This window comes from Monodelphis domestica, chromosome 2 (assembly GCF_027887165.1).
Source record: "Monodelphis domestica isolate mMonDom1 chromosome 2, mMonDom1.pri, whole genome shotgun sequence".
Classification (NCBI taxonomy): domain Eukaryota; kingdom Metazoa; phylum Chordata; class Mammalia; order Didelphimorphia; family Didelphidae; genus Monodelphis; species Monodelphis domestica.
Window position 1 is genome coordinate 505,995,652 of NC_077228.1, and position 25,213 is coordinate 506,020,864.

The 25,213-nt window shown below is 43.0% G+C and overlaps 1 protein-coding gene across 1 annotated transcript in view; it reads right to left on the reverse strand.

The window, feature by feature from the left end:
* NOS2 (nitric oxide synthase 2) overlaps positions 1 to 19,340 on the reverse strand; it is a 46,290-nt gene extending 26,950 nt beyond the window's left edge. Inside the window, exons 1-10 of the mRNA XM_056819502.1 lie at positions 19,165 to 19,340; positions 11,156 to 11,240; positions 10,332 to 10,454; positions 8,708 to 8,856; positions 6,063 to 6,225; positions 5,162 to 5,253; positions 3,329 to 3,470; positions 3,045 to 3,184; positions 1,986 to 2,160; positions 1,367 to 1,468 (exon numbers count right to left, since the gene is read on the reverse strand). Of these exons, the coding sequence (XP_056675480.1) occupies positions 1,367 to 1,468; positions 1,986 to 2,160; positions 3,045 to 3,184; positions 3,329 to 3,470; positions 5,162 to 5,253; positions 6,063 to 6,225; positions 8,708 to 8,856; positions 10,332 to 10,454; positions 11,156 to 11,240; positions 19,165 to 19,265 (1,272 nt within the window). The 5' untranslated portion in view covers positions 19,266 to 19,340. The remainder of the gene's footprint in view (positions 1 to 1,366; positions 1,469 to 1,985; positions 2,161 to 3,044; positions 3,185 to 3,328; positions 3,471 to 5,161; positions 5,254 to 6,062; positions 6,226 to 8,707; positions 8,857 to 10,331; positions 10,455 to 11,155; positions 11,241 to 19,164) is intronic.
* Positions 19,341 to 25,213: the final 5,873 nt, after the last annotated feature.

Sequence of the window (25,213 nt, forward strand, 5' to 3'; positions counted from 1 at the left end):
ATGATATGACCTCTTTCAGGAAGAAAAACACCCATTCCACAGACTGGTAGGATCATAGAAGATTAAAGTGGAAGGATAACTCAACTCCTTTCATCTTACAAGAGAGGAAGCTGGGAGTCACAGAGGTGGGACTTGTCCATAGCTGGCTCCCATCTATGGCATAAGACAATATCCCCAACTTGAAATGAAAGAAGAGTTTGGATTATTCTGATCTGCAGCTGTTAACTCTGTCAAGGATGTGAAAACTTTTTGAAAGCATTAAAGTAAGGTATTTTTATCCTTGTCTTGTTCAAAAACAAAGCAGGCAGACAGAATCAGATGCTCCATAGAACACCGATCTAGGAAACCAGCATTTGAAGCCCAGCTCTGCTCCTCACTGGCTGGATGACCTTAGGCAGTTCATTTAAACTTTTGGGGTCTCTGCTTTCTCATCTGTAAAACAAAGGAAGAAGACTTTCCTCTAAATCTAAATCTAAATCCTCTAATATCATGGCACATCAAACAGTCAATCACCAAGCACTTATTGAATACCTACCTTATGCCAGGCACTGTGCTAAGTGCTAGGGATGCAAAGAAAGACAAAACCAAATATTGCTCTCCAGAAGCTCCCAATCTAATAACGCCAATGAAATAATAGCTTTAGAATATTTCAGTTCATTTCTCAGCCTGGTACGGTGGCTAGAATGCTGGTCTCAGAGTCAGGAAAGACATGGTTCAAAACCTGCCTCAGGGGCTTATCGTTATATGATCAAGTCCCTTATCCTCCCTGGGCCTCAGTTTCCTCATCTGTAAAATGCAGGGGCTGGTCTCTAAGGCTCCGTCTAGCTCTAGGCTTATGATTCCAAGAAGTACACACCCTGGAGACTGGGGAGCAAGCTATACTGTTTCCTTCCCAGAGAAGATGAAGCCACAGTGACCTACGCCCTTGGGATCCCTGCCCAGAAACCTCTGCCTCCGGAGAATTTGCCAGGTGTTTGGTTGGGGAAGAGGGGGTGGGATCGAGGTGGCGGGGATAGAGGAATGGGTCCAGAATGCTTCATTCTGGAGGTCCTCCAGTATAGTGTCAACAGCCCATTGTGCATATTCATAGGTCTTCACTCTAGACAAAACCCTAGGACAGGACTCACTTCTGAAGGATATTAGAGTCTTTTCCTCCCTCATCATCTTTAACCTACTCTATCTGTCCCCCATGTACTTACTTAAAGAGGAGCCTTCTCCTCCATTAGAACATAAATTCCTCCAGAGCAGAGGCTGTATTTCTGCCTTTATTTGTGCTTGGCACAGAGTAAAAGTCTAATAACTAACTGCTGATTGAAAAGAGAATGGGAACGTTTACCCTACTAAATACCGAGAACGCCCGACTCACTTGGAAACTATGGAGCACAGCCACGTTGATCTCGATCACTGCCCTGTCCTTCCAGAGGGAGGCCAACTTGTGGGTTTCTAGACCCATCCTCCTCCCAACTTCCTGCAGGGAAGCAAGAGGACAGGCATCAGTTAATCTCTGATTGCAAGGTTTTCCCCAAGGAGACAAGAAAGAGGAAAAAGTCCATGTGTACAAAAACTATTACTAGCATCTCTTTTTTGCATTGCCAAAGTCCTGGAAACTAAGGAGGTATCCGTCATTTGGGGAAGGATTTAATAAGTTATGCTATATGAAGCGATGGAATATTGTTGTTCCATAATAAATGAGCAAAAGGACAGATTGAGGGAAACTTGGGAAGACTTGCATGAAGTCAGAGAAGTCAGTGAAGCAAGCAGAACCCCAGAGAACAACTCAGGCAATGACATGAACGATGTGGGAAGACTTAAGAGCTCTGACCAATGATGGTCAATGAAGAGAGACTCATCATGTAGAATGAGGCACACATTTTTGGACATGGCCAATGTGGGAATTTGTTTTTCTTGGCTATCCATGTTTGTTTTTTGCTTCTCTTTTTTGTTTTTCTTTTCTTCCTATTGGGAGGGATGATCATTGCTCTTACCTCCAGGATGTTGTACCTCTGGACGTCACAGAAGTCTCGGACACCAATCTCAGTCCCCATATACCAGCCATTGAATGGGCACCCAGGGAACTCTAGGCCACCCACTTCGAGGAGCATGTTGGCCACAGCAGGCAAAGCATACCACTTCAGATCCAGCTCCTTGAACCACTCATATCTATTGAGGAAGTAGGAGATATTACTACTCAGGGCCCTTGAAGAACACTGAATTAGGATTTATGACTGATCAGAGGACAACCCATCCTGGTTGGGTGTTATCATTAGAAGATATGGGGAGTGGGGAAAGCAGTCTATTGGAAGTAGAGAAAAGAGTCTGGGATGGGGGAGGAGGGCAACATTTGTGAATGAAAATAGATCTTTGGCAAGAGGATTGGGCTCTCATGATGCTGCAAGGCTGAGGGAGGGTAGGCAGTGATTGGGGAAAAGGGCCCTCCTATATTGGCACCCACCCTAGACCCTGGACTCTCCCTAATGGACTGCTTTCTCTGGTTTTCATCTGGTTGGCTTTGTGATTCTTGCCCTACACTGTTTTCCACTAGAGATCAAGGATCTGATGCTGGAAGGGATCTCAGAGGTTCTCTCTTGTCTTTTGAGAAACTGAGTCCCAGGACATTGTGGCATCGATGTCACTAGGCACCCTAGCTCTATGAGAGGACCTGACAAAGTGGTATAGCCTCCAATTGGGTCCCCAGAAAGCTCAATGTGCAAAGAGAGGGGACCCAGGAGAGGGTGGCATGTAGAACAACTAAAGCCTATCCCCAAAGCCCCCCTCACGTTCCACTCCTCCCTCACACATCAACACACTTTCATATGTCTTCACTCCAAGATGAAAGCACATAGTTGCTAGAGAAGGTAACTGTGATATGGCACTCCATGAAAGGAATTCCCTCTTGGCTATAATTGGATGTCATTTCATCTTTAGGGGGAAATCACTGCCGGAGGCTTTGGGAGCCAAGAACCAAAGGCTATAGAAGTGTGCTGGTGGGGGACGGGGTATGTTGTACTGCCCAGGCTTCCAATCCCTCCACCCAGTCCACTTACTTGGGATGTTCTATAGGCACCTCAAGGACGAAGTCTTTTGGAATCTCAAAGATCTCTGGGTCCTGGCCATTGGCTTGTAACACGAGAGGCAAGATATCAAAGCGGCCATATTTGGGCACCCATCCCAAGTCTATACACAGCTGGAGGGGAAGAGAGCAGCATGGTGACTGACAGCCTGGCCATGAAGACTCCTTTGGGGCCCTCTTGCTGCTTGTCCTGGGACCTCCCGCCCCCACCCTTTGTCCATTGGATTTCCCACTTGAAGCCGGAGAGCGTAAACACACCTGGGTGAATTCAATGCTGGCAGGATCACCTATGATGGAGCCATCTGGCATCTGATAGCCCGCATATCGCAGGAGCTGAGCATTCCAGACCCGGAAGTCATGTTTCCCATCACTCCTCTGGGGGAACAGAGTAATGGCGGACCTGTGCAGGGAAAAGGGAGAATTCTTGTTTGGCAAATAGTGTCAGAGCTTAGGTCGAGGAAGAGAGAATATTCGTGCAGGTAATGATCCCTCTTTTCCATCACAAGGAGAACCTCAATGACAAGCAAGGAAATTAGTTGTGCTTTGCACTGAGGTTTAGAGAGGAGGCAGAGAAAGAAAGAAGCAGTAATGGCTTGAGACCCTGGACTCTACCCAATGGGCTGCCTTCCTTGGCTTTCCTTTGGTCTGTTTTGTGATGCTTGTCCTACTCTGTTTTTCAATACGATCATAGATAGATCGGATGCTGGAAGGGATCTCAGAGGTCCTCTAGTCTTACCACCTCATTTTACAGATTAGGAACTGAGCCCCGGGGCACTGATGACGTTGAAGTCGCTTAACACATGCAGTAAGCTTCAGAAGTGGCATATGAACTAAGATCCTCTCCTTTCTTAGCCAACACCCTCTGACTATATCATGGAGTCAATCAGCAAGCATTATTAAATACTCATTAAGTGCCAACCACTGTGACAGTGGCATCGAAGACAAAAATGAAAAAGTTCCTGCCCTCAGGGACCTTAAATATGATCAGAGAGAACATGGACGTGCATAAGTATACGGAGGGGAAAAAATACAAATAAGTTTAGGGAGGGAGGGGAGAGCCGCAGAATGAGGGGATTGAATGAGATAACCGTGTATGTTCACAAATGAGGAAACTGAGTCTGATATAAATAAAATGACTTGCCTAAGGTCACACAGTTAGTAACAGAGACAGGGTTTGAATCTGTTCTCCTGGCTCAAAAGCTTGTGGTTCAGACATTTCCTAGCTAGGTGGCCCTGGGCAAGTCACTTAATCCCATTTGCTTAGTCCTTGCCTTTCTGTCTTAGAATTGTTATTAGGACAGAAAGTAAGGGTTTGCAAAAAAAAAAAAAAAGCAAGAAAGACTTTGGTTACTCCATTGTTTTATGTTGCTTCTGCCTCTGTATCAGTATGGCCTCTGCCTCCTTGGGTGCAAGATCGAAGGAGGCAGGGATGGTGCTAACTGTTGTCTTCAAGTCAGTCCAACCATATCAGTTCTGGCTTCTTTAAGGTATAGATTTCCACCTGGGAACCAATCCCAGGCAAAAAATGCCTCACTTAATGTTCCTCTCTGCCTCCAGCTGCCAAAATGATCCCCTCCTCCTCAGTAAACACCAGTGGCTCCCCCTGCCATCCAGGATCGCCCATGAAATCCTGTTCCTGTGGTTTTGAATGCTCTTCATAACCTGGTCCTTCTTCCTTTTCCATCTTTTTACATTCCACTCCCCTCTACATATTCCACCTCCAGTGACACTGGCCTGGCTGTTCCTCAAACACGACACTTTCTTTCCTTTAAAAAACAAGCAAACAATCTTTCCTTCTGTCTCAGAATTAATACTGTGTATTGATTCCAAGGCAGAAGAGCAGTAAGGGCTAGGCAGTAGGGGTTAAATGACTTGCCCAGGGTCACACAGCCAGGAAGTGTGTGAGGCCAGCTTAGAACCCAGGAGCTCCCATCTCTCCATCCACTGAGCCACCCAGCTGCTCCATGACACCCTTTCTCCAGACTGTATTCCTACTGGCTGTACCCCCATGACTGGAATTCTCTCCCTCTTAGTTAACTAGTGACTTAAACACTGGATGTTACCTGGGGGTTTCTAGAAAAGAGGGCTTACCTGATGTTTCCGTTGTTGGTTGCATAGCGGATGTGCTGACAGATGTGTTCGAACATCTCTTTGGCTGTTGTGCAGTTCCGAGCATCAAATACCTGCAGACCCCCCGAGCCCCCAGACCAAGGTCATCAATGACTGTGAATCGGAGTCCTTGTCATGACCTCACAAGCCCCCCTGGGTAACTTCAGCCTCCTCATCGTTGCATCAAATCATGCCACTAATGGCTTCCAAAGAAGAAGATGTCTTAAACAGCTGGGAAAATGAAAACCCTGTCCTCCCCTCTCATTCCGAATCATTTTCACTCCTTTCTATATTCTTCCTAACTAGAGAAAGAGACACTGTGATTTCAGGGACTCCCACATGAAGAAACTCTTCCAAATGCAGGTTAGTAGCTTTGCTTTAGAGAGTTGTTGGGGACACTGAGGCTTTCCATGACTTGCCCAGGGCCACGCAACCAGTATGTGCCCGAAGCAGGACTTGAACTCAGGTCTTTATGACTTCAAGATCAACTCTCCACTATGTACTATTGTCTCTCACCTTCTTTCATGGTAGGTAGGTCAATAACATTTGATTAATAGACAGGCATGGCAAAGATGGCAGCATTGTATTTTATAGTATTATAAATCATTATGATATTGATATGTCTATTATTAACAAGCAATCAAGGACCCACATCCTTCCAGAGGGAGCCAGAGGAAGTCAAATGCTCCTGGGAGTTGAGTTTTGAAACTTTAAGTGCCACAGCTAGAACCTGGGGCTTCTGGTTAATGATCTCTTCCATTCTACTATCAGCCATCAAATAACTGGTGTGTCCCAAGGGAGCTGTCCCAGGGTATTCGAGTGCCTCCTCCCACCCCTCCCCATTGAGAGCACAGCCTTCCCATCCCATTCCCAGGAAGTTCACCTGCAGGTTGGACCACTGGATCCTCCCAATGCATCGAGGGGCATTTCTCCAGGCCTGCTTGGTTGCATAAATGAGCTCATCTTCCGTTAGCTGGTAAGTTCCTGTTGTTTCTATCTCCTTTGTTACTGCTTCCACTCTGGCCAAATGTTGCTCTATTTTTGCCCTACAGGACAGGAAGAGATCAGGAATAGAAACAATAGGAAGTGATTTATTTTCCTCCCAGAAGCCATGATTTCAACCGTATGGGAGAAGTCCCTGTGTGGGAACTCCTTCCACCAATGCAGGTGGGCAACTTGTCTGTATCATAAGTCATAGAGAGTTGACAGGAGTGCAGAGAAATTCAACTAGCTGCTGATCACTAAGGTGTCAGAAGAAGGAGCTGAACTCCACTCTCTCAGTCCCCAAGCCCAGCCTTCTTTTCACTCTACCATGTTGTACCTCACTTAAGGAAATTGCCTTTATTTTAAAATTAATGTGGGCAGGTAGAAGGCTCAGTGGATTGAGAGCCATACTCAGAGAGGGGAGGTTCTGGGTTCAAATCTAACCTCTGAACTGTATGACCCTGTGCAAATCACTCAACTCCTGTTGCCTAGCCCTTACCACTCTTCTGCCTTGGAACCAATACACAGTATTGATTCTACAAAGGGTTTTTAAAATTTTAATTCAATCAATAGAATTGGAAACCAAAGTATGATTTCTAGAATTGGAGCCAAAATGCAACTTCTAGAGAATTAGCTGTCACTAGGCAACATTCACTAGTCAATTGATAAATATTTAATAAGTATCTGCTAGGTGCCAGGCAGGCAACTCAGTGCTGTAGTTAATAGAATGCCTTTGGTGTCAGGAAAACCTGAGTTCAAATCCAGCCTTCAACACTTACTAGCTATGAAACCCATCATTTAACCTCAGGCTACCATAATCCACTGGAGAAAGAAATGGCAAACCACTGCAGTATCTTTGCCAAGAAAGTCCCATGGACAGCATTGGAATAATATGGTGCACGGGGTCATGAAAAGTCAGACACAATTGAAAAATAACAAGGTAGACCTGGAACTCCTAATAGCTTTGTAAGTCACATAAAGATGTCTGGGGTCAAAGTCGATGAGTTCAAATACTGACTCTACCATTGAGTATTTCTCTGACTTTGAGTAAGTCAAACTTCCTGGGTCTCAGTTTCCTCATCTGTAAAATAATAAAGGTTGTATGGGGGTGTTTGAACTAGATGGCTTTTGAGGGTCATTCTAGGTCTAGAGTGATGATCCAATAAGCCATTTGCCTTCCCAGGACCTCATTTTCCTGTTTGGTAAAAGAAGGGAGTCAGATGCAATGGCCTTTGACACTTCTTTCAGGTCTAAAATCGGGAGCCTATATTGTATTCTCCCCCTTCCTGTACCTCAGTTTCTTCATCTATAAAATGAGGAATTTGGACTAGACGACATCGAAGGCCCCTTCCAATAATCAGTCTATAATGCCAAGTCCACCGCAGACTACAGGATCCCTTAGTTTCAACAAATGCTTAGAAGAGGGGCTTAGTTTGTTTCAGTTGTTTTCTTGATTCAGACTGCAGTAAGTGCCATGAAAGAAGGGATTCCAACCTGAAATGCTTCAAAACTCTGTCTCTGTCTCTGTTTCTGTCTGTCTGTCCCAGCAGCCTTGAAATCTCTGATCAGCACACAGACACTTGAAATGGTAACAAGGAAGAGTATTTAAAGTACAAAGCCAGTCTTGATTATGGATAGGATAGACAGGACTCAAAATAAAATGGCCTTTTACTGTATGAAGATGGTCTTGACAACCCTCCTTCTTCCTTGATAAAAAGGAGACCAGAGACAAAACATTTGAAAATGTTTATCCCCAAGGACACAACTGGAACATAGGCTCACAACAGCATGCAACAGGAAATCAGTTCCAAAACAGGACTCTGGGAAGACTAATAATATCTCCTCTCCCCATTTCCCATCCTCCCCAAATCATACACAAACACAGAGACCCAATTCAGATCCAGTTGTTGATGGTAATGATACTTAATATTGACAGAGTATTTCTATTATCACCTAAACCTAGGGTGGATGGATGGATGAAAGAATAAAAAAAAGTATTAATCACTTTCTATGTGCCAAGTACTACACTAAATTTTGGGAATACTCCCCCACCAAAAAAGGCAAGGTAGTCAATGTTCTCAAGAAACTCACATTCTAACCATAGGCCCTAATTATAATTCAAATCTGACATTCACTAGCTGTGTGACCCTGAGCAAGTCACTTAACCTCTTAACCTCAGCTTCCTCATCTGTAAAATGATCTGGAGAAAGAAATGACAAACCATTCCAGTACTTTTGCCAAGAGAACTCCAAATGGGGTCTTGAGGAGTTGGAAATGACTGAAATAACTAAACAACCACAATAAAAATGACCTTGTAAATCTTGCCTCTCACAATCCTGTCTTAGTCTTGGTTCATTCATGTTCATCATTAGATGAGCTTTGTGAGTTTTGAAGAGAAATGCAGCCCTCTCTGGGCTAATCATGAGTTCCTTGAACATCCCTGGTGCTAAGCACATAGTAGGCACTGGATAAGGAAACAACCTAGTGAATGATCTCTCATATACACAAAGAAAGGAAAGGAGTTGGATAGGCAAATGGTCTTACTCTTTGAAGGAGCCATAATACTGGTTGACAAAGTCAATGGCTTGAGGTAGGAGCTCTCCTGCTGGGATTGGTCTGTCTCTAGTGCCTCTAGTCATGCTCTTGGGTGTCATGATCGACCCTCTGCAAGCCTTGGACTGGCAATCGATAGCCTGAAAAAAAAAAGAATGGATTGTAAGTTCATAAATCCAGAGTTGGAAGGCCCTTAGTGCCTATGCCATCCTGTGTCCCCATCTATTCCAAATGGCTAATAACTATCTGATCAATTGATCGATTGATCAATAAACATTTATTAAGTGCCCCCTATATGCCAGTGATACAAAAAGAGGCAAAAGCTAGTCCTTGAGGAAGGATGGAACCCAAGTCTTCCTGATTCAAGCCCAATATTTTCTCCACTGTACTAAGAGAGTGAGAGGAAGTCAAAGGAAATGATCCGAAGGTGTTTATGCTCCTAGATGCCATCTTTCCCACCATGTACACCTTCCTTGCTTACTCACTCCCCTTTGCTACCAGGCTCTCTGCTCCTATCCATTCATATCAGGGTTTTCTTCTTTGTTGCCTCTGGGGAACACCATCCTCCTGCCAAGTTGGATAGCCTCTTGCTCTCCCCCTGAATCCTTCCTTCTCCACCATGTTGTTCCCAATTGAGAATAATAATAGTAATGGCAGCTAGCATTTATAAAGCATCTGAAGGTGTGCAAAGCACTTTACAGATATTCCCTTATTTGACATTCAGAACAACCCTGCCAGGGAGGCACTATTATTATGTTCATCTTACAGATGAAGAAACTGAGGCAGACTTGGGTTAAGAGACTTGCCCATGGTCTCACACAGCTAGCAAGTGCCTTAGGCTGGATTTGAAGTCAGGTCTAGCATTCTACCCACTGCAAACTGGTGGCTACAAGTAACAGGACAGGGAGGGTTATCACCCCTATCTGCTCCAGGTCCTTCAGATGCAACATGATATAAAAGAAAGGAAGCTAGTTTGGGAATTTGAATTCCAGTTCTTCCACTTCCTACCTGTGTAATCTTGGGTAAGTCATTTAACTTATCTGAGCCTCAGTTTCCTTATCTGCAAAATAAGGGAGTTGTGCCAGAAAGCCTCTGATGTTCCTTCCAGCTTTCCAGCTAAGATCCTTGTCTGGTGACCCAGCCTGTCCTCCTCTACAGTCTCAGGCTCGGGATAGAGAGGAGCCCACTCCTTAATCAGTATTTACAGGGAAAAGCTTCCTTGTTTTCAAATGGTCATGTGGAAGCTCAAGTCCCAGGACGTTTACATAGGCAGCACCCAGGGGACCCTAAAGAGTGGCTTAAGGCAAACTTCAATAGGAATGAAAAAAAAAGGGTTGAATGTGATCCAATGATGGCAGCTTTGGGATTCTCCAACGCCCAATGGTACAGTTCCTTACGAGATGCTAACTCACATCTGCTTCATCCTCTAACCAATTGCTTGATTGATATCCTGCTTTTTTGGTGACAGATTAACTGGCATGAGGTCAGAAGCTCCCAAAGGTCAGGGACGATAGCTGTTTTGTCACTTTCGGAGGGCAGCAAGCTCAGGGTAGGTGGGACCTCCTCAAGTCCTATTCAAGAGGGACCATCGTAAAGCCTTGGGCTACTCACTCACCAATGCAGCTTTGTGGTGGAGAGTATCTTGGAATGTCATTCCATTGCCCCAATTTTTAATCCGCACGTGCCTTGGACAGCCTGATGGGGGATGGATCCCATTGACCTGGGGCTCAGGGGACTTCTAGATAAGAGAAAACAAGGCAATGGGTTAGTCAGGTTTTGCTAAGGATATTCCATCTAATGACAACGACTCAAGTGACCAACTGGCCCCTGCTGGCACAATTTGTACATAGAAGATGGCCAGTGATTATTAATCAAATGAGTGAATTTCAATGATCTCCCCAGTGATAGGCCACGATGGGAACAGGGATAGAGAACGAATACAAACTGGGATCAAGTTCCGTGTGGCATCTTCTCTTCCCTTGAAACTTGAGCTAAATGTGCTGAGACACTGAGCTAAATTGGGACCCGTCCTAGGTCCTAATTAAGAGTTCCAGGTCGTTGGGGCCCACAGTAACCATACCAAATCCTTCTGCATTAGATGATCTGTGGCAGCAGACAAGAAAGAAATTAGTCTAACTGCCAGTGTGACTTAGTGCTGAAACTGGAACTGAGGTCAGATACTCTAAGAGTGCTCCTTGGAGGTCTGTACCAAATGGCCTATTTCCCTCCGCCATGTTTTGGGAGTGCCAACATAAAGTGCGCTTAGGGGAATGTTTTACCAAAAGAGATAGACATGGATGGCCATCACCAAATCCAGAGATGCCATGCCTAAAACGTTATTGAGTCCATGTTTGTTATTATGGACTAGAGGTGAGGTTAGGAAGATGCTCTATGCCCTGGGCCAGGAATGGGTTAAGGGTTGGTACCCCGTCTACTGACCTTTGCCTCCACCACTGGTGGTTGTTGCTGCTCATTCCAAGGCTTGCTCAGGCCATGAGGTTTAACATCATCCTCTGTCAATGGACTGTGATAGCAAAGAAAGTAATAATTATAGAAACAATGACAATAATAATTGGAGCTGACATTTACATAGTACTTTATAATTTACAAACTGTGATCACAACCTTCCAGGGGCAGATATTAACACCATCAATTTTCCAACGAGAAAGATGAAAATTAGTGAAATGGCAACTTGGACAATGTTACTACCAGGACATTGAGGAACAGCTAGGTGGCACGGGGGATGAAATGCTGAAGATGGAAAGCTCTGAGTTCAAATTCTGCCTCAGACACTTACTAGCTGTATGATCTTGAGTGAATCATTTACCTCTGTTTACCTCGGATTCATCATCAATAAAATGCTTGTTTCCTCATCTTCAAATGACTAGGAAGGACTGACAGGTACTCTCCATCCCTAAACCTATTTCTTATAATCCAGATCTTTTCGATTCTGGGTCCAGTATTTTCTACTCCAATAGGCAGAACAATCCAAGAATCTTGGTCTATCAGAGCTGGAAAGAAACTTAGAACATTGAGTTCTGATCTTTATTTCACAAAGGAGGAAAAAGATCTACATATGGAAAATGACTTATTTGCCCTCATATCCTAGATTGAGAGATAGAGAGAAACTTTGAGGAGGTTGGTTTAGATGACTCCTAAGGTCCCTTCCAACTCTAAATCTGTGATCCTGAGGTCTAGACCCATCTCTTCATACTAAATGGGAGGAAACTAAGCCCTAGAGAGGCTAGGCAATTTGTCTCTCTGTTGTAGCAGAACACAAACTAATTCTTAATAAATAGTCAATAAACATCTATTAAACTTCTACTCTGTGCCAAGCACTGTGCTAAACATTAGGGATACAAAGAGAGAGAGAGAGAGAGAGAGAGAGAGAGAGAGAGAGAGAGAGAGAGAGAGAGAGAGAGAGAGAGAGAGAGAGAGAGAGATGATCCATGCCTTAAAGGAACTTGCAATTTAATGGGATTTTCATTCTTCTTTGCTGTAAAATTTTGGCTATACTTTGGCATATAAATGAGGCAAGGGGAGGGAAGCAAACTCTGTGGACAGAAATGTTGACCATGAAAGGCCAAATGGTATAACAGGGGGAAAAAACAACCACCAACTCTGAAGTCAAAGAATCAAAATTTGGATTCTTCCTCTAATTTTTGCTACCTTGGAGACCCTAGATAAGTCATTTCTTTTTTCCCTGGGTTTCAATTTCTTCATCTGTAAAATGAGTGAGATGGAACAGACGTCCTCTGTCGTCCCTTTCAGATGTTAAGTCTATGAGTGGATGCGGTCTAGACTTTTGAAATGGTTCATCCTCTATTAAAGTGGTTAGTTGAGAACTGCCTCTATTTGGTATTTGCCTAATTGGTTCTGGGAAAGAATTTTCCATTTGTCTGCTCAGTTGACTATTTTATGAGACTCACCTTAAAAATTTCAAAATCTCAAGTAGCCAGAGTTGAGTTTGACCAGGGATTGGCACACATAAGAACACATTTCTTACGAACTAAAATGACAACGCAATCGTAATAATAACCCAATGACGTCCTGTAATGCCTCATCATGGTGTGGAGCTGACCTTGACTTCTCGAAGGCTATGGTAATGATAATAACAACAGCACAATTCTTACTCCAATATGTCAAGGATCTGTGAGTTTGTCGGCATGTATGGGTACTCTAACCACCAACATAATTTGCAACCTCTCCATGACTTAGTAAACAATCTTAGCAAGTTGCCATGGCTAAGAAAACATCCTGGGAAAGAGCTTCGCAGAACTGAACAGCAATGACCGTCAGATGACAGGCAATCTAGATCTGTATTGGAAGCCTTTCCAGCATGATACTTCACCAGGTAGGGCTCGAGCTGAGCTTAAAGAGCCTTCAAGAACTTTCAGTTACCTCCATACAAAAGGGAGGAAGTATGGAGTAGTGGAAAGAGTATTAGATTTGGACCTGGATTCAGATCTCAACTCTGCCACTTAGCTGGAAAAGAGGCAAGGCAAAAAAAGAAGAGGAGGGAAACAAATCCACTGGACAAAACTATAAAGCACCAAATGATAGAATAGGAAGAGCTAATTCTGGAGAGGGCACATAGGTTCAAATCCTCTCTCTCTCTCTCTCTCTCTCTCTCCATATATATTTATAATCTCTCTTTATAAAAATCTCTCTCTATATATGTATATGTATATATAGAGAAATGGAGATGGAGATTAAGATAGCTAGAAATAAAAAGAGATATAGATATAGATCAATATTATATATGTGTGTATTACATATTTATACAAATATATTGTCTTTTCCATTAGACTGTTAGTTTATTGAAACATGAAACAAGAAGGACATATTTCAATAACTGGATTTGGATGCTAAATACCTAGCATGGCATCTGGCATTTAATTGTTATTATTTTAATAATAAAAAAATATATATTAATAGTAGGCATTTAATTGGTTGATTTGTGAAGATCATAAGGGGAATATCAGCAGCCTGTTGAAAAAGAATGTAGGTCAATGACATCAAAGACCTTTGTAAGTATTAGAATAATCACAATAATATAAATACATCTAGTAATTAGTTATATGAGGGTTTCATAACCTGGGGATTCATGAATTTCTTTTTTTCATTTTTAGTATTTTGATCACCATATTGCAATATAATCATTATCCTTTGTAATTCTACATGTTTTATATTACATATTTAAAAATATGATTCTGAGAAGGGGTCCATAGGTTTTCCCAAACATCTGGAAAAGAGATTTATATAGTGAAATACAATTTATAAATTCCTTCTCCCTAGGAAGCTGAAATTATCTAGTCTTAACCAGATTTTTTTCTCTTCCTTCCTTCGTTCCTTCGTTCCTTCGTTCCTTCGTTCCTTCGTTCCTTCGTTCCTTTCTTCCTTCCTTCCTTCCCTCCCTCCCTCCCTCCCTCCTTCCCTTCCTTCCTTCCTTCCTTCCTTCCTTCCTTCCTTCCTTCCTTCCTTCCTTCCTTCCTTCCTTCCTTCCTTCCTTCCTTCCTTCCTTCCTTCCTTCCTTTCTTCCTTCCTCCCCACCCCCTTCTCTCTCTTTCTTTCTCTTAAAAAATAACAATCCTTACTCTCTGTCTTAGTTATCAGTTCTAAGACAGAGGAGCAGCAAGGGCTAGTCAATCAGGATAAAGTGACTTATCCAGATTCACACAGCTAGGAAGTATCTAAGGCCAGATTTGAACCCATTGGGTTTTTTTTTTCTTTTTCAGACAAGGACATTAAAGTAGTCTGGCATGACTTTTTTTTAAAATTATTTTTAACAAGTAACATCTTTTGGTTTTAATGTCATATCGATTTTGGAAAATTCCTTTTCTTCCCTACTTCCCTTTGAATAAAAGTTTTTAGAAAACAGAAAGAAATAAAAGTAGTTCTGCAAAACCAACCAACACACATTGATTGAGACTATATATGAAATATTCTACACCCATCATCTCTTTCCTTGGCAATAAAGGGAGGCAGGAGAGGACTAAGTTTGGTCTACAAAAAAAAGTGCTACACTTGATTTTACTTGGTCATTCTTTCTGTTCACGTTTCTATAATTATTTTATTCACTGTTCTGGTATTGTTTTCTTTCCTTTAAGTAACTTCATCCAAGTCTGCTGGTGTTTCCCTAAAATTCTTCACAGAAACTAACCTGTCTTTTCAACAGGATTTTGAGAGTTTCTTCTAGCACAATGTTATTTATTTTTTTAATATTACATCATGGAGGCAGCTAGTGCCTCAGTGCATAGAGATCCAGGCTAAGAGGAGAGGTCCTCAGTTCAAATCAGGCCTCAGACACTTCCTAGCTGGGTGACCCAGAGCAAGTCACTTAACCTTGATTGCCTAGCCCTTACTGCTCTTCTGCCCTAGAACTGATTGGTTCTAAGAAGGTAGGTAGTTTTCAAAAAAGTGTTTAAAGTTTTTAAGTGTTTTAAAAATAGTTTTTTAAAGTTTTTAAGTGTTTAAAAATGTTTTAAAATTAGTTTTTAAAACTTTTGAGTGTTTAAATGTGTTGTGTTAAAAAATAAGAAAGAAGATGTGACATCTTTGAGTTTTTAAATGGAACCTTTCCTATAGAGGAGGGAGAGGTAAGTCAATGCTGTCTGAGGCCTTCATGGATGTGATTGGTTTGGGGTTGTGATCTCCAGTTAGCTTTCCTGGTAAAGGGGGGCAGCAGGGGTGTAGCAAATAAAGTAGACCCTAGTTCACATTTTTCCTCTCACACTCTGTAGCTGTGATATTCCGTCCCTCTGAGTTTCCAGCAACTTTCAAAGGGAATAAAGTACGATGGAGACTTGTTGCAATTTGGCAACTCTTTGGCAACAAGTGGCAGAGGGGAATTCTTGTCATCCGCACTATCCTAGCAAATCCAACAGTCAGGAGTCTGTCAAACTGTGACATATCACGTACATGAACATCAAAGACTCTGATAATGGGCTCTGCCAGGCATTTAAAGCCCTATGAGGTACCTGCTCCCAATCTACTATTCCAATATTATTAAAACTCCTCCCTTCATGTGCTGCAGGGGCCAGCCACACACGACACTCCATCTCTCATCTCGGGGCTGTGCCCCATCCCTGAGATGCCCTCCTTCCTTATCTCTGCCTCTTAGAACTTCTGGCTTCCTTCAAAGCTCAGTTCAAATGCCATCATCTGCATAAAAGGCTGCTTTTTTTTTTACACTCTACCCTTCCAGTTCCTAGTTTTTTACCCCTCCTGAAAAGAAATCTTGCATTTACATACTGATTTTGCACATATTTTGCATATGTTTATATATGTACATGTTGTCTCTTCCCAGAAAGGGACCTTGAAGACAGGAACTATCTTGTTTTCTTCTTTGTAGCCCCAGAACCTAGAGCAGTATGGGGCACATAGCAGGCACTTAATAAATCTTTGTTGAAGAGATTACGACTACCATCCAGATCAATTTCCTTGAGTTACAGAGGGAAAAACTGAGGCACAGAGGAATTGAATGACTTGGTCAGTTTCACACAGTCAGTGGCAGAGCCAGGACTAGAACCCACGGCTCCTGGGCTCCTGGCTCCCTGTTCAGCATCCTTTCCATTCTACTTTACCAGGCTGTCGGTAACACATACAATCAGTCATTGAAGACACAGCATGGCACAGTGAATGAGTATTAGCTCTACAGTCTGAGGACTTGGATTCAAATCCCACTTCAGATATTTACTATCTGGGTATCATCCTTCAATATGATCCAGGGGTGTGTGCCCCCATGTGAGGAAAAGCCAGTAGAGAAAAATTGGTCCAAAGATCAGATAGATAGATATATTAGATGATTTGTCAGAGTATTATTCTTTTCTTATTAATGACTCATTTCCAAGCTGTTTTAGGATTTCCATGCAACAACTCTCAGAGGTGAGGTATGTATTCTCCTTAGACAGATGAAGAAAATGAAACTTGTTCATTTGCAGAGCTAGTCAAATAGGATTTGAACCCAGGTCTTTAAGCATGGCCTTTCTGTCCCTTATATCACAATCTTTTCAGTTCTCTGAATTTTGAAATGTTTGTGTTTTATTTCATTAATAATAAAGAGTAAATTGTAAAGACTTTTAAGACAGTAAACTTCCCTAATACTTTTTTTTTTTAAACCCTCACCTTCCGTCTTGGAGTCAATATTGTGTATTGGCTCCAAGGCAGAAGAGTGGTAAGGGCTAGGCAATGGGGGTCAAGTGACTTGCCCAGGGTCACACAGCTGGGAAGTGTCTGAGGCCAGATTTGAACCTAGGACCTCCCGTCTCTAGGGCTAGCTCTCAATCCACTGAGCTACCCAGCTGCCCCCCCTAATACTTTTAAAATGCAATTTATAAAAAAAAATGGATGAATCAATCAGGAACAGAGCTATTTCTTACACAGGGCTTACTGGTAAGGGCACTTGTTACCCAACTGCTCTTTGCATGTGTACTGAATATGCATACAAATATACCCATGTAAATGCCCCATGGGCATCTGGGTGGTACAGAAGATAGAGCACTGGGTCTGGAGTCGGGAAGACTTAAGTTCAATTTTGGCCTTAGACAAGCTGGGTGACCCTGAGCAAGTCACTTAAGCCTATTTGCCTCAGTTTCTTCATCTGGAAAATGAGCTGGAGAAGGAAATGGCAAACCACTCTAGCATCTTTACTAAGAAAATCCCCACGTGGAGTCATGACAAGTCAGACACAACTAAAATGACTGAACAGCAATAAATGCCACATCCTTCATATAGGAAGATGGTCCTCCTGCTCAGCTGGCAGGAGGGGCGACCCTTGTAAGTTCTGTCTGGCAGTGGGGATGGATTTACTCGGACTCGTCCATACTATCTTTTTTATTTTTATTTTTTAAATCCTTACCTTCTGTCTTAGAATTGAGACTAAGTATGGATGCCAAGGCAGAAGACATTAAGTGATCAGTTTCAAGTCAAAAGGACAGTAAGGGATAGGCAATTGGGATTAAGGGACTTGCCCAGGATCACCTAGCTAGTGTAAGATTAAAATGAATATCCAATAACTCCAAGAATTATATTTTATAAGATTTATTAATAATCACTTGAGGTAAAAGAAATGAAAGGACAAAAGTAAAAGCCTGAGTAAAGCCCACTTTCCCAGCCATGATCAGGGGAAAAGAGTGCAAGGGTGGAGCTACACAAAACTTGTATCTTCCTTATGTTAGCACATAAGATAAGAAGGAACATGGGAAACTGGGAAAGAGAGTTCTGGGGTTCAAATTTCTAATTTTACTATAGGAAGTGTCTGAGGACAGATTTGAACCCAGGACCTCCCATCTCCAGGTCTGGCTCTCCATCCACTGAGCCACCTAGCTATCCCATCTACAGTGTCCTGACTAAGCCTTTTGTGACTCAGAAATAGCTGGCCTCAGGGGTCTAGTCTGTGATCTTGGAAACAAGGTTTATTTCTGAGAAAGTAACAGGCAGATCAAACCAGGGATCTTCTTAGAATCTTGCATCCAGGAATGGATGAAATGGGCCACAGACTGTAACTACTACCCATCTATAGATGTCTAGAAACCATTCCATGTCAGAAATGCACCTCGTTTTTGCAGTCCAAACTTTCTTTTGCTATTTGGACTATGGGATTCCCAATGAGATTCCCTTTCACCAAGCTAAAATTGCCCCTTTGAAAGCTTCAAGAGCTGCAATAACTTCACCTCTAGTCAAGCTTGTAACCCCACAACCATGTGTAACTACCACAAGAGAATTTATCTTTAAAAAAAAAAGAAGATATAAGTTCTTGGATTCAGATCCTAAAGAAGACATTTACTCTCTGTGTGTCTCTGGGTGAATCATTTAATCTCTCTGGACCTCACGTCTTAAACTGCCTAAAATAAAATTCCTAGTTACCCAAGAAATGAATGATTTGAAATCAAGATACAATTTTTTCCTTCTAAGTTAATGGACCCTAGGTCAAGAATTCTTACTTAAAAGTAGTCCAAGGGGGCAGCTAAGTGACTCAATGGATTGAGAGCTACACCTAGAAATGGGAGGTCCTGGGTTTGTGTGACCCTGGGCAAGTCATTTAACCCCCATTGCCAACCTTTACCTCTCTTCTGCCTAAGGAACCAATATATAGTATTGATTCTAAGATGGAAGGTAAGGGTGAGAGAGAGAGAGAGAGAGAGAGAGAGAGAGAGAGAGAGAGAGAGAGAGAGAGAGAGAGAGAGAGAGAGAAGTTATCCATACCTTTATTGTTGACATTCCTACTTGCTCAATTGACTAAGCTTTGTGACTTTGGATAGGTCATTGCCCCTTTCTGAGCACCAGTTTGGAGGCTTGGGCTGATTGATCTCTAAGCTTCCCCAGCTTTAACAGCCTCAGGTCCTTTTCTAGAATACCTCTGCCAGCTCATGCCCTTTGCCCTGTCCCTTCCGGACCTGAGATTCTGAGCAGCTCAGAGGTAGCTGACTTTGGAGTCTGGAAAGTACCTGGATCCACTTGGACAGCACACAGCACGGCTCCCAAAGATCCTTTTGATCAGCAGGCAGATCCTTGGCATGGCACAGGAAGAGCTGACCCCTTCCCTCATGGCTCCCTGTGACTGGAGGAAGCTGGGCTGCAGCAGCTGCTAAGCTTGGCTCAGGAGCACAATGGCTCACTCTTGTTCTTGTGTTTAGAGCCCCTCCTTTGCTCCGGTTTTATAGCCCTCCTCTTGGGCCCCCTCCTCTTCCCTGCAGGCGGGGGGAGTGGCCAGAGCAGAAGGAGTGGACAGAGACCCAGGGACTGCCCAATTTAACTCAACATTCCCCAGGAGGGAGGGGAATGCAGCTGCATGGGGCTGACATTGATGCCCTCAGCTGGCCTGGGGAATCTCAGATGCTAATTTGTGCCTACAGTCTAAAAAGAAAAGTTTATCTGACAGAAGGCCAAACTGACCTCGACAAGAGCATGGAACCACTCATTCTAAATAGAAGATAGGGGGATAAGAGATCTAGAACTGGGAGGGACTTATGAGGGTCATGGATCTAGAGATAGGAGGGATCCAGAGCCAGGGGGAAGGCAGAGGATCATAGATCCAGAATCGGAGAGAGAGACAGGGAGATCACGATTCTAGAGCTGTCAGTAAAGCAGAGGACCATTGGTCTAGAACTGAAAGGGAAACAGGAAAAGCATAGGTCTAGAGGAAGGAAGGAAGCAGAGATTTTAGAGATCCAGAACTGGGAGACAAGCAGAGAGGACTTTAGATCCAAAACTGGAGAGGGAGACAGGAACATTGTAGTTGTAGAGTTTGAGGGAGGAAGAGAATCATGGATCTGGAGGTAAGAGGGAGGCAGTGGTTTTAGGGATCCAGAACTGGAAGACAAGCAGAAAAGACTGAAGATCACGAACTAGAGAGGGAGGCAGGGACATTGTGTTTAGAGCAAGGATGGAGGAGGGGGTTGTATATCCAGAAGGGGGGAGAGAAGAAGGGAGATCATGGTTCTAGAGCTTAAAGGGACACAAAAGATCATCAGTCTAGAACTGTGAGGGAGGTAGGAAGATCATAAATCTAAAGATAGGAAGAAGGCAGGGGTTTTAGGGATCCAGAACTGGGAGAAAAGCAGAGGGGACTATAGATCCAGAACTGGAGAGGGAGGCAGGGACACTGTTGTTCTAGATCTGTGAGGAGGCAGAGAATCATAGATCTGTAGGCAGGAGGTTCATGGATCCAGAGCTAAGAAGGTGGCAAGGGATCTTTGATCTAGAGCTGGGAGGAAAGATAAGAGGATCTTAGATCTAAAGGTAGAAGGGAATCAAGGGGTTCTATGATCTATAACTGGAGAAGGAAGTGGGAAGATCATGGTTCTTGATCAGGGATGAAGGCAGAAAGATCAGGCTCTAAAGCCTTACCTTCAAATCCATCTATTCTAACACTTCCTCCTTCCATTTAATAGATAACCAGTCTATGGCTTGGAGAGTCTGAGAGTCTTGGTCATTCTCTTCTTACAGGTAGCAAGAGAGAGAGAGTTTGGATTTGAATTCATATCCCCTTATACCAGAGTCAGAATTCTGCACACAAAAGATGTTTATTGAAATTTTAGGAAGAGAAATCAACCTAAAAGGTTGGCACCAGAAGAAGATGCCATCTGGGGTATCAATAGCAGAGAATTTTGGTTCAAATCTTACTTCTGTTCTCTGTTTAACCTTGGGTAAGTCACTGCCCATCTGTGGGTCTTTTTTCTTCCCCAGGAAATACGGGGGGGGGGTCAACCATATCTAAAGTCCCATCCAGTCTTCAATCTAGGCTCCTATGATTTTAGAACTCACCCAGTTCAACTCCCTCTCCACATTTTACAGATGGTCAAACTGAGACCCAGGAAATTTAAGTGACTCTCTAAGGTCACACAGATAGAAAGTTTCAGAGGCTAGGTTTGAACCCAGGAAGTTCTTCTGACTCCAAATCTACCAGCCTTTTCACTCCATCAATTTGTCTTTCCATAGAGAAACCTTGTAAGGCTTTATTCTCTCTCTCTTCAGACATAAACTATCCCAGTAAAGAAGCTGCTGTTTGGAAAGTGCCACGGTTGACCTGGAGTGCTTTATGAAGGGAACCCTGAGGATTTAAACCAAAAAGGGATCTTTGGAACAGTAATGCAATAATGTGAGGGGCATTGACCTGGGACTTAGGGGGCTGGGGTTCAGTCATTGTCCCTCTTTGGGACGCATTGTCCTCTATAAAATGGGTGTGTTTGGACTAGCTGATGGCTAACTGGTGAAGCCTCCAGGTTATCAAAGATGAGATGAGGGAGTTCAGTGGTTATTGGCAGAATGTCAAGAAGGAGAGCTCATAGGAGACTAAAGATGATGAGATCGTATGAAAGAACGTTAGGAAGACAATGGCGCAGAAGGCACGGGAGGCTAGCTCTGACATTCTTTGGTTTTACAAATCTGAGTGTTCAGAAACAAACTGCCTTTTCTCAGAGTGGTCATTCAGACCTCCCCACTCACAGAGACTCTCTCAGTGGGAGATTGGGTAATGTTTCCTGTTTTCCCTCTACCAGGGGACTGAAGAGGATCAAAGAGAGGCCTCAGTTCCCTCTTTCCCTCAACTCCAAGAGCCGTTCAGCCAGCTTTGTAGAAGCTAGCCTCCCCTGCCTTCTGCGCCACTCCCTCCCTAACGTTCTTTCCTACTATCTCATCATCTTTAGTCTCCTACGAGCTCTCCTTCTTGACACTCTGCCAATAACCACTGAACTCCCTCATATCATCTTTGATAACCTGGAGGGCTTCACCAAAAGGGAGCTTTCCTCATCAGTCCTGTAGAAGGGCACACCTAGAACTGTGCTCCTGAGTGGGTAGCTGCATGGAGGTTCCTCCGACCTACCAGCAAAGCATAGGTTCCCTTGATATCATAGCTGATGAGGCAGGAACCTCCACAAAGACCATAGACAGAAAAAGGTCTCCCTATAATTATCACTAAGATAAACCCTCAAAAACTACCATGCAGATATGGTACCCTTGAAACTATCATGACACTAGAGGACCTCCAAGTACAAAGGAAACATGGGGCCTCCCAACTATCACTTATCATGTAGGTCTACTCCAAACTAACATGGAAATCTAAGCCACTGATTACATATTGGCTCCCCAATCAACTATCATTGATTACATATTGCCCCCCTAACTACTATGGCTAATATAGGATTCCTGGGAGCTACTGTGGAAAATATAGAGGTTCCCATAATTACCATGGAAATAGATAACTCCTTCTATCAGTACCATGGAAAAATAATGTCCCTCAGATCCATTATTGATAAAATAGAGCCTCCCAACTGCCATAGAGATGTAGGGGTCTCCACAGCTATCACTGATTATATAAAGCCCTCCTACAATTTGGAACTATGTCCAAAGGGTGCTAAAAGTCCATCTGCCCTTTGATCTAGCCACAGCACTGCTGGGTTTATATCCCAAAGAGATAATAAGGAAAAAGACTTGTTCAAGAATATTCATAGCTGCGCTCTTTGTGGTGGCAAAAAATTGGTACATGAGGGGATGCCCTCCGATTGGGGAATGGCTGAACAAATTGTGGTGTCTGTTGGTGATGGAATACTATTGTGCTCAAAGGAATAATGGACTGGAGGGATTCCATGTGAACTGGAACAACCTCCAGAAATTGATGCATAGTGAAAGGAGCAGAAAACCAGGAGAACATTGTACACAGAGACTGATACACTGTGGCACAATCGAATGTAATGGACTTCTCTACTAGCAGCGATGCAATGATCCAGGACAATTCAGAGGGATTTATGAGAAAGAAAGCTATACACATCCAGAGTAAGAATTGTGAGAAGAGAAACACAGAAGAAAAACAACTGCTTGATCACATGGATCGAGGGGGATATGATTGGGGATGTAGATTCCAAACAACCACCCTAGTATAAATATCAATAATATGGAAATAGGTTTTGATCAAGGACACATGTAAAACCCAGTGGAATTGTGCATTGGCTTTGGCGGGGGTTGGGAGTAGGAGAGGGAAAGAACATGAATCTTGTAACCATAGAAAAATAATCTAAATTAATTAAGTAAAAATTTCAAAAAAAAAAAAAATAAAGCCCTCCCCTATCCCCGTAATTACCATGGATATAGGAGTCCCCACAATGATCAGTGACTATATAAAGCTACCCAACATACAGCTACCATGATATCAGGACCTCTACAATGATTGTTGGCAATATAAAGTCCCCCCAAACTAACATGGGTGATTTTGAGTACCCCAACTAAAAGAAATAATATCAAGGTTTTCCCCAAATACCTTGGAAATAGAGAGGCACCATAACGGCTCTGGATCATTTCACCTGACACACGTCAAGGTATTTTCCTTTGCTGTAATGGCTAGATCCCTGAATATAGCCTGAGACACCTTGATTTAGATCTTGGCTTTGCCTCTTACCATTTGTGTGACCTTGGACGAGATGGTTTCCATTCTAAGGAGTTGGAGTTCTTATTTGTAAAATGAGGGGTTTGGGAAAGATAATGTCTAAGGTCCCTTCTAAGTCCTAACAAATGGTCATCTCATTGGATCCTTGGGAAACAGGTAGAGTAGATGTAACTATCCATTTAATAGATAAGACCAATAATATTTCCCAGCCACATACCCCTTTATGATTGCAATGTGCCTCCCATATTTTATTTAATTTGATCCTTATCATAAAATTGCAAAAAAAGTTGGGTAGATATTATCATTCCCCATTTTATAAATGAGCTGACATAGTTAAGGCTAGGCTCCAAGGCCAGTGTCCATTCCACTACACTTAAAGAAATAGCCCTAACCAAGGGAAGGAGTGGGGAAGAGTCAAGAGTATTTGAAGTCAGGAGATCCGTATTGGAAATGCAATCCTGATGCTTACTGGCTGAGCCATTATACCCTGGTGATGGTGGTAGGGGAAGGGACCAGATCTATAATTTCATCCATTTATTGAATTCCCTAACATCCAGTGTGAAAACCCCACCCCTGGTGCAGATTAGCAACCCATCCGCTACTTAACATTCCTTTTTCAAACCCTTACCTTCCATCTTAGAATCAATTCTATGCATTGGTTCCAAGGCAGAAGAGCAGTAAGGCAAGGCAAGGTGGGTTAAGTGACTTGCCCAGGGTCACACAGCTATCACATGCCTGGATTTCAATCCACTGAGTCACCAGCTACCCTCTGCCACTTAATATTCTTAAAGAGTTGTCTAGGAGCACGTCAAGGTTCAAGGACCCACTTAGTGTCTCAGAGCTGGAAGGTATACTGGCTCTACTACCTGCCCTTTAGCCAGTATACCCTTTGATGCTACTGGATAGTGAGCTCTTAATAAACATTTTATCAACACACTGAGAAACTAAAGTGGAAACGACCTTTGGTATAAATAAATAAGTGCCTGGAGTCCAGAGGAGACATCAAGTCTGGAGACAAAATCTGAGTCACCTAAAAGATGACAATTTCAAACAATCAGGAAATTGGGAAGAAAACAGAAGGGGAAATCTTACCCGATGGAATTGATGCTGGGTTTTCCCATGTTGTTATTGATATCTTTCTCCTCTTCAAAGATGTATTGAGAGCTTTTGGCTCTGAACAAGAACTTCCAGGGACAGGCCATTTTTGAGACTGCAGCAAAAGTTTCTCAGTTTCTCAAATCTTAGATGTGGCTCTCTACTCTCAGGTAGGAGACGGCAGAGCTGAGGAAGAGAAAGGAGACTTTAGCACAAGGATGGAGGAGAGATTCATGATTGGCTCTGAGTCTTCCTGGGATCATGGGTTTAGAGCTAGAAAGGAGAGGAATAGCCAACATTTATTTAGTGCTGTAAGGTCTGCAATGTAAACTCATTTGATCTTCACAACAACCCTGTGAGGTGTTATTATTATCCCCATTTTGCAGTTGAAGAAATGTTGGCTGAGGCAGGTTAAAAGACTGACCCAGAGTCTTACAAGTAGGAAGTATCTCAGGCAGAATTTAAAGTAAGGTCTTCCTGCCTCCATGCCTAGCACCCTATCCACTGAACTACCTAACTGC